Source organism: Lemur catta, chromosome 12 (assembly GCF_020740605.2).
Source record: "Lemur catta isolate mLemCat1 chromosome 12, mLemCat1.pri, whole genome shotgun sequence".
NCBI lineage: Eukaryota > Metazoa > Chordata > Mammalia > Primates > Lemuridae > Lemur > Lemur catta.
In genome coordinates, this window is record NC_059139.1 from 90,386,334 (window position 1) to 90,396,585 (window position 10,252).

General features: G+C 40.6%; 1 protein-coding gene across 1 annotated transcript in view; it reads left to right on the forward strand.

The window, feature by feature from the left end:
• Positions 1–7,005, forward strand: part of MEGF10 (multiple EGF like domains 10) — a 114,149-nt gene extending 107,144 nt beyond the window's left edge. Inside the window, exons 22-24 of the mRNA XM_045566023.1 lie at positions 4,372–4,416; positions 5,245–5,451; positions 6,746–7,005. Coding sequence (XP_045421979.1) covers positions 4,372–4,416; positions 5,245–5,451; positions 6,746–6,942 — 449 coding nt within the window. The 3' untranslated portion in view covers positions 6,943–7,005. The remainder of the gene's footprint in view (positions 1–4,371; positions 4,417–5,244; positions 5,452–6,745) is intronic.
• Positions 7,006–10,252: the final 3,247 nt, after the last annotated feature.

Below are 10,252 nucleotides of genomic sequence, written 5' to 3' on the forward strand. Positions count from 1 at the left end.
GGTATTTGAACCCTGTCAGCTTGGCACCGGGAGGTGTGCTCCTCTTTGTTCTCTTTTAACACAGGGCACCTGTGCTTGAGGTCCTCCTCCCCCTTCAGGTGAGGAAACAGGGCTGCCAGCAGGAATATAGCAGATCCACGGCTCTCAAACTTTTTAGAATCAGGGCCTCTTTCCACTCGTACAATTTATAGAGGACCCCAAAGAGCTTCTGTTGATAAGAGCTGTATCTGTTGACATTTATCATATTGGAAATTAAAACTGAGAAAAAACTGTTAATAGTTATTTATTAATTTATTTAAAATAATAATAATCTTGGTTCAAAATAATATGAAATGGGTTTTTATGAAAAATAACTACATTTTCCAAAATCAAAACAAAATTAGTGAGAACAGTAGCACCATTTTATATTTTTATAAATCGCCTTAATACGTCTGGCTTCATAGAAGATGGCCAGATTCTCATATCTGCTCCTGCATTCAATCAGTTGCAATTGCACACTTCAGGTAGCTTCTGGAAAACACCACTGAACACTTGAAAGAGAATTAGAGTCAAAAGGCAAGTAACATCATTGTATTATGATGATCTCTTGGACCTCCGGGAAGAGGGGTGGGATGTTTGGCATCTCAGGGAGCTTCTGTGATACACCGCTGAGAACGTGGTGCAGTTTCCAGGCATGTACCCGTATTTTCAGGGAGGAGCTTGATGGCATAGGAACTTACGTGTGTGCAGCACGTTATGGGTGACAAACCCTTTCACATATGTTTATTTGGTTGGTAGGATTTCCAGGAAGCCCACTTAAATTTGCATTTCAGATAAGCAACAGACATTTTTGCATATATGTATCACAAATCTCACATGGGACATACACTAAAGATTATTTGTTGTTTCTTTAAAATTCAGATTTGATTGACCTTTGTGTATTTTTATTTGCTAAACCTGACAACTCTACCCAGGGTTGGGTGGAAAGGGTCCATGAATCTTGTTTTATAGAGAAATAAATTGGGAAGCACAGAGAGGTTGACCTTCTTATCCAAAATTTCATGGAAGGAAAGGGGTAAAGCCAGATTTCAAAGTTGGTCTTCGGACTCCTCCTTTCTGCTGCTGCTGCGAACACCACAGACGCCAGACTCCCTCCCCAGTCGCGGGAACTGATCCCTGTAGACCCTGGAATGCTGCTTACTACAGACATAAAAATGTTTTAGTAGAAAAACGTGCATGGATTCTTAACTTTTACTTGTATTTTATATTTAATACCATTGTTATCAATAGGATGTGTATTCTAAACACACAGTAAAATTATTTATGTATCAGATTCACACTATGCTTATTGGTAACATCATTTAACATTAAAGCAGATTTTAAAAGTCTAAATTATAGTTAGTTATAATTTAGCTCAAAAAGTATATAAATTGATAATAAAATTATAACCAGTACTAATGAGGGAAAAGTCTTCTTGTTCTATCTTAACCTACTGTAATTCGTCCTTACTCCTAAACGCACAGAATCACCGCACTGGTTGTGTATAAACACCTCTGCTTTCTGTCTCAGTGAGACCCAAGAGACTCATGTTGGGAACTTAGAATCTTCACTGGAAATTCTGGATCTCTCTGGTTTATTCCCACCCAAGAGTAATTCTGCATTTAACGTCCCTGTAAAGTTGTTGCACAGAAGTTCTTCCTCACAGAGAGCAGAGTGAGGCATGTTGTGGATGATGAAGTGTGTGGGCATTTTAAATGAAGGGATAGTTGTGATGGCATCTGAAAGAGCCCTGAGCTTGACACACAAAGCCCTGAGACGTGGCACTGGGCCAATCACTTACCCTCTCAGAGTTGATTTGTTCACTTGTAAAATGGGGGTAATGACCATGTACTGGCTCGTTGTGTGAATTAGATTAAACCAAGAATTTGAAAGCCCTGAGCCCGGAATTGGTACATAGGGGAGTTCATGAGGAAGCCTGCCTGCTCCCCTGTTAGAACAGCTCCCTGATCCTCCAAGGCAGAGGGACACAATCCGGCAGGGGTGGCTGGTCCCACAGCCCCAGCTCTTCTTCCTGTCGACTCAGCTTACTACCTACTCCCTGCTACTTCTCTCCCTAACCCCCTGGGGAGGGCTAGCCCCAAGACTTTGCTGCCGGAGAACTTGTCAAAGAAGAACAGAGGCAGAGCTCCGTGATAGGTTGCTGTCAGAGGCCACAGGCCCTGCCCCATCTTCATGGAGTCTCTTTACAAAGTCTAGGAGTTCCCAAGACCACCCTCACTTCTGACATCAGCTGCAAGTTCGGGGGTCACCAAGACCACCTTACATATCAGTGCTTTGCTAGAAGGACTCTCAGGACTCACTGAATGGTGGTACTCATGGTTATTATAGTTTATCACAGCAAAAAGATACAGATGCAAATCAGCCAAGGGAAGAGACACGCGGGGCAGAGTGCAGGAAGGTTCAGGGCATGGTGCTTCCACTTGTCCTTTGCCAGTAGAGTCACGGACACTGCTGACTTTTCCTGGCAATAATGTGTGACCACACGCACAGCGTACTGCCAGCCAGGAAACTCACCTCAGCCCTCAGATCCAGAGTTTTTGGGGGGCTTGGTCATGTAGACATGCTTCACTGCTCGTGGTGTTGACCTTTAGTCTCTGCCCCTCCAGAAGGCCACAAGGCCCAAACCCCCTACGGTAAATTACCTTGTCCAACCATCCAGTGTAGCGCTCGGCCCCCAGGTAAACAAAACTCTCCCACTGGGCAGCACGTTCTACAGACGTAGAGATACCTCCCAGGAGCCGAGGGCAAAGGCCAAGCCTCTCTTTGGTAAGGGGGATTCTTTACCACACACCCGTTTTTCCTGCCCCTTGCATGACCCTGTGCCTTTCCCCCCAGTGGCAGCTTGGCGAAACTCTTCACAACCCAGACGGAGAGAGGAAATGTTCCCATTTCCTGTCCCACAGTGACTGAGGTTTTGCACACCCTGTCCCTTTAGGGGAGCCCCCGCTTTCTCCACAGTGGTCTGTCCTTACTCCGTCCCTACCACGAGACAGCACCATCAGGACTGGAGCTTAGCATCCGGCTAAGAGATGCAGGCACCGTGGCAGGGGATGGCAAGTGCTTATTTGGGGTGTTTGTCACCAGTCAGCACTGTACTCTCTGCTTTTAACCCAAGTCTATAACTTTTTTTAAAAGATCATTGAAAGTGCCTTGGAGTGGTGACAGATAGACTGCGGCTGAGCCTAGTGTGACACAGTAAGTGTCACAGTAGTTGCAACACTACTGATTTGTCTGGTGCTCCAGAGTTTGCAAAGCCTTTTCATACGCTCTGTTTCACTTAATGACAGTAACAGCCCCGTGAAGCTGGAAGGCAAGTTTTGTTTTCCCCGTTTTAGAGATGAGAATATTGACACTCAGAAAGTTGAACGTCTTGCCCAAAGTCATATGGCTAATAAGTGATGAAATCTAAGTCCTTTGTTTCCTAATCTATCGGCTTTTTTTCTGTTTGTCAAAACACCGCTCCAATAGAATCCTTGATTCCTATGTGATATTAACAATGCAATTTAGTATTTATACACCAGGTGGTATAAAATGGGCTAAGTAATGTCCTCTTATTTTTTGGTATTATTATGAATCTGTGATTAAATGCTTATATTTTACACAAGAGGCTTGTGACCTGATTGATTTCTGTAAGTGGCTGCATGTTCTCGCTTGCTTACATACTTAATTTTTCCCAGCGTGAGCAGAAACACTCCTGTTTCTTTCTTGATCTTCAAGAAATAAGGGCCAGTCATTTTAAAACAAGGGAGCTGTCTAGGCTCATACATAAGTCTGCCCTCGTACCTGGAAAAGTCACATTGTTAACATAAAAACTGAATATAGATGACCAAGAGCTAGTATTGCCTGTAAAGTGTCAGTCAACAGTGTTTGAAGCTCCCAGTCTTTAGGAAACTTGCTTATAGTGGAGGCAATCATATAACTGAATAGTGGTAATTTGAAATCCATCAGAGCCTTGAGAGATCTGCACACAGGTGTGAATTTTCAGTTCTAGTCTTAGCTGTGTCCTTGCTTTTCACTGGACAACCTTGGCTCAAGCATACTGATTCACCTCTGTGCCTCAGTGTCTACCCTGTTTTGATCAGCCTCTTCCGAAGTCACTGTGAATGAGTGGAGTGTGTGTGTGTGTGTGTGTGTGTGTGTGTGTGTGTGTGTGTTTGTGCAATTCTAAACACTGCGGACAGCTGGCACAACTGATATGGGGTACAGGCTTGAGAAGCAGCAGCCTGGATTATTCACTGCAGTGGGGAGCTCCTCCTCCATGACCTTGGAGTATTAGAGGGGTTTTCTCTTCCTTTCAGTTCTCACTGGGTGTTTTTTCTTCCTCTATTGCAGGTGCTTTTGGACTTGACAGAAGCTATATGGGAAAATCCTTAAAAGGTATGGTGTAAATTTGAGGAAGAAATACATATGTCAGAATCAAACTTTTTTTAAAATAGTATTTTATCTTGGAGACTGAAATATTTTTTAAACAAGCTAGAGTGGCAGCGTGGAGGGAATGCAGGCTTGCCAAGTGACTACACCAAACGCACACACACGTTTGACTGACAGCCAGAGAGTGGCCGTAGGTGGATCTTGTTAGGGCTTAAGTCTTGCGGAATAAGAGATTCAATTAGCTGAGGAAACATTCATACTTCCTTTGAAAGAAATAGGCTTATGAGGAGAGAGAAATGTAAAAACGGAAATAGCAAGGAAAACAAGAAAAGGTCAGCACGTTCACGTGTATATAGGCTGAGGTCGGCTCTTCAGGGTGAGTGTGAGGGACGAGGTGCCCGGTACTGAGGTGTCACAGGGAATCCTCCCGGCACAGATGCCTCCTCACCACGATCATAGGGCCCTCCTGGTGCTCCCGGGCCCATCAGGAGCTGGTTTCTTGACTGATCTCAAAGGCTTCTGTTAGCACGTTTTCTATTAGTAAAATAAAATGGAATTGGTTACACAGGAATGTGACCATCAAAATGAAATCAGATCCATGATATTTACATAGATACTCACCTTTGAGAGGTGCTAAAATTGCTTTATAGATGGGCAATTCTATAGCAAATTCTCTCCAAAATAAGTAGAAAACGTATAGTAGTATTTTCTTTGCATATAATTATAGGAACCTAGCTATAGAGAAAAAGAAGTAACCTGTCCAAGTAAATTATCATCAAGAAATGATGTTGCCATGAAACAATGTTTGCTTTTTCTTCCCATTTCTCTTCACAGACCTAGGGAAGAATTCTGAATATAATTCAAGTACCTGCTCCCTAAGCAGCTCTGAAAACCCATATGCTACTATCAAAGACCCACCTGTACTTATCCCAAAAAACTCAGAATGTGGCTATGTGGAGATGAAGTCGCCAGCACGAAGAGACTCCCCGTATGCAGAGATCAATAACACAGCTTCAGCCAACAGGAATGTCTATGAAGTTGGTGAGTCCTAACCATGGAAAGAACCCAGTGCATAAGATCTTCTTAAAAGAGTTTAAAGTATTTGGGAATACAGTAATTGCAGTTCATATAAATCTTATGGACAGTAATGGTCCATATTTAAGATGCACCCTGTGTTTGCAGTGATCATACTAATTGGTTTCAAATGAATTGTTCAAGGAAAATACCATTTAGAAAATTTAAAGTAAGTATTCCCTATTTTCTACCCGTCATCCATCTTTTGTTTTGTAACCATAGTGAGCATTTTAGCACACTCGTAGAAAAAGCATATATGTCACATTAGCTAATATATCTAGTTAGCCAAAATAAATGGTTCAAATGGATTAAACAGGTGGTTCCATTTCCTGGTTTTATTCATTATACTAATAAAACAGTTATAGTAGTATCAAAACATTTTCCTTTCAAACTTGTCTGATATATCAATAATATTCTCAGATCTGAATCTGCTACAAATTAATAAGAATTCAATTTAAAATTAGAATTATTTTGATTGCCCTTTGCAAATACTATTTGGGAAATGATAAAGCATACCAGAACCACCATTGGCTAGGTAGTAGGGCTATATATTTTAATTATTTCTCTCTCTCTCTCTTCCTATATCTCTGTTAGTATTTATGATTTTAACTTTTAAAAATTCTCTACAGCTTTAAATGAGGTGGCTAATTTATCACTGGTAATTCATTTCAGGCTAGATATGTAACTGAAAAATATTTGTAAAACAATTCATTTTTTAAGTATTAAGACAGCTTTTAAAAATGGAAGCCAGAGTGAACTAAATTTATTTTTGAAATGTCAGTAACAATTGCCCTTTAAACTGTCCCCTAAGCCTGCCACAGTAGAATGGGGACTCAGCCGAAAATTTGAGTCTGGAGTCCTAAAGTCGAGAACTTGTTCAATGTTTCCATGAATTGAGTTAACCTCGAAGGACCTGAGTCTTCTCACCTGTAGAATAAGGTGTTTGGACTAGATTATCCCCGAAGTGTTTTTCAGACAGTGATTCAGATCCAGGGTTTCTGTACATCCCCTCGTTGTGGTCCCACCCAACCATGTGGTCGTCCTTTTGTTCTAAGCACCATTTGTGCATGTCAGTCAGGCCAGCAATTACAGAGTTGCCACCCCTGTGTGATTATAAAGGAATCATGTTTTTAAAACCAATATTTCCTTATATTTTTAGAAAAGTTCCTTTTGTGTGTTTGATATTTGCAAGAAATGCCATATTCTTTGTTAAAAAAAAATTTCCATTGCTGATAAATTAACGTGTCCTTGGTTATCACAGAACCTACGGTGAGTGTTGTCCAAGGAATATTCAGCAATAACGGGCATCTCACCCAGGATCCATACGACCTCCCAAAGAACAGTCACATCCCTTGTCATTATGACCTGCTGCCCGTCCGAGATAGTTCATCTTCCCCCAAGGGAGAGGACCGTGGCAACAGCAGCAGCAACAGCAGCAGCAGCAGCAGCAGCGAATGACGCCAAAGGGCCGCTTGGTAGCCGCTGGAAACCTTTCCAGAACTGCAGTTGGCTTCTCCATCCCCACGTTTGCCACCTTATGTGAATGTTAATCAACTCGGTAGGCAGTTGTTGAGCATGAACCAGAAAGCTCAAAGCTGAGGCTGACACTGACTGTAGGTGCTTGTGGTCCAGGTGGTGGCGTGGAAGGAGATAGTGTCTTGAGTTCCCATGGCTGTTAGTTTTAGAACTGCACCCGTGAAACATGACTTATTGTAAGGCGCTGGCTGAAAGCATGAACTTGCAGAACTCCTTCGGAGACACGGGTTGCAGTGGACATTGGTATTGTTGCTTGAAAAATTAAAATTTAAATGTTTTATTTCTCATTTGCAACATAGAGCTGTACCTAGGATTGTACAGTTTCTCATAGAATTTACTTCATACAAGTGGGAATCACTAAACATGCAGAAGAAAAGGGGCATATTATTGAGTCCTTATTGCCTAATTGTTTTCATCTGGACTCAGACTTGTAGGGATGATAGGAAAGCAGGAGGAAACGTCCTGCCTGGTGGCGTGACTGGGTAGATTTGGAATAAACTCTGGAAGTGGACAGAAATATAAATATGAAAATCTTAGATTTTGTTTAGAGTGGGAAAATGTACAATTGGATTCTTTTAGAAATATTAGAAGTATTGCAGAAGTCAATACACAAATGTGCCAGGTAGAGGTGGTTTTTCTGTTTGATCCTTGGCCCATTTTAGATTCATCACATTATTCTGATCACTGTCCCCATCATAGTTATTCACCACTTGTGATTCATAACATATCAATAATTATTTCATAATAAATAGAAATGAAATAATTTTATTTTTGACAGACTGGATTGAATGAGTGTGTAATGATTGGTAAAGACTGTAAATTTTAAGTGTAAGAAGATGCTTAAGTTTTGTAAACCATTAGTAATACATGCTGTAATATAGAATTAGCAGAAAGTTTTGATTAATTTTTCCCTATAAGGGACTGAAATATTTTTGTGCATATTTGAGAAAAGGGCACTTTTCTTTTATTAATTGTTGGTTTAGAGAAACTATGCTTAAGCTGGTCTTTTGCATTGCTAATAAGACATGTACCCAGTTTTTCATTAATTTGTATTTTCATTTTTAAGTTGTATATTCTATGTGTTGTAGTGTTTGGATTGTTAATGAAAAAACTGTTATATGTTCCTTGTTTCTTGTATTATTACCACTCATCTTTTGCTTGATAAAAATGCATTGTTCTTTTTTCTTTTGGAGGGAAGAGATGAAAATATATAATTGGAATCTATTAAAGTTGATCATTACTAAAATAGTACAGTAACCGCAGGTGATTGGCTTATGATTGAAATAGAGAAGCTTTTTAATATTTCGAAACGGAGTTCCTTTTGATCTGTTGGTTCCCTGAGTTTTGGTTAAACCAGGGAGAAGGGGAGCAGGAAGGAAACATTGTCACTGAGTGTTACAGATTCATCTTCCTAAAAACCTTCGTTATTATGATCATATAATTGATCATTCAAACTGGGACACTTTTGAGAGTAAACAAGGGCATTATTAATAATTATCTTGCCATGGGCTTCAATCTGGACTGTTCCAGGCGAATCAGGACGGATGCTCACCCTGAGCACGCTTACGCAGTAATGTAAGGACGTTGTCTCATGAGCGTGCTGACATGATGCAAGAGAGCCAGTTTCACTTTTTTTTTATCTGCTTGAGCAAGCAGAGGGGCTGAAAGGCTGAATAAGGAAGGAGCTTTGTAAGAGAGAACAGTGGTCTTCAATTTTTTGAAGACATGATACCCTGTATGGCATTCTGCTCCAGTGAGTCCACTAGCAAATATGTAGAGTGCATCCACCTGCCGGTGGTGTACAGAAGGCATTGTCCCTGCGAGTTATCAAGTTGGGATATCTATAGTTATTTCGTGTCACACACCTGCACCTGTGATGGTGGCTTGTCAGGTGCAGAATACAACAAACACCCTTATAACACACACTCCTTTGGTGGCTGTTTCTTTTAAGGAACTCCAAAGTTAATTCAAGGAAATAAGGAATTACCTGGAATCCACCTTAGAAACGATTGATTTATTCCAATAGTTAACTGGCTGACCCTTGACTCCAGGGGATAGGCATCTCACCGAGACACCTGTGGGTCAGTGGCCCCAGGAGTCCTTTTTGGTAAGGAAAAATAAGACATTTCCCCCTTCTCTTCTAAGGGTCATCTCTTTAGAGCTCTGTGGTAACCCGACTTTCCCGTTGTTCCCTGGAGACGGGTTAAAGAAAGCACTGGTTTCTTTCCTCACTCCACCATTAAAACAATGAAAGCTGCATGTACAAAGGCGACAGCAGCTTAGGTAGAAAATGGGAGCAGCAGATGTAAACTCCGAAGAGCCACCGCCGTCCCCTCCTGTCCGTTCTCTCTGACGAGGAAGTGCCCGGCTGGCCGATGTCCTGAAACATGGTACCCGAGGCGAATCTTGTCGGAGTTCACTCGGGACTTTTCAGACATCAGAACTCACATGGACGTTTGGATATTATGAAATGACACGTTACATTTGGAGAGGTCTGGTTGAGAAGGCAAAATTTTCTAGGTATTTTGATATAGATTTGGATAGAGAGGATTACTTTTGTCAGAATGAGAATTAAACAAAAGACAAAAGAACCCTGGCAGATTTTGACCCTTGAAATTATTACAACCTTTAGGAACTTTCTCAGATACATCAGATGAATTTGATGGAAATGTCATTCTTCATACAAACTGAATCTATCCTCATGACCTTTGAACCCGTATTAATTTTGGACCTTAAAGTTAATTTCTCTCCTATATCCTGTAATGGCAAAGGAAGTGAATGATTTTCATACAGGAATGAAATTTCTATATGAAATGATTTCCTGTATGAAAATCATTCACTTCCTTTGCCATTCATATAGGAACGTCAGAAACCATTCACATAGGCAAAACCCATTCATAAAGGAATATCAGCCAAACTATTGTTATTTCCTTAGAAGTTGATGTATCAGAAAATGTATAAATTATTGGTATTTATATATAAATACACCAGAACTTGTCCAAATGACAACTCATATATTTGCTTTAATAAAAAGAATATGCTATTTGTAGTTAATTATATTATAAGGAAAATTTCATAATTATTTTATAGTGCTTGACATTAATTCTTCTTCTGTGACATAGTAACAATGTTAACAGAGTTTAATGTGTTTGGCATTACCTTTAGGGAATTTTTATTCACCGATTTCAGGAAAACCAACCATAGAGTTCTATAACAGGACAGTTATGTTTGC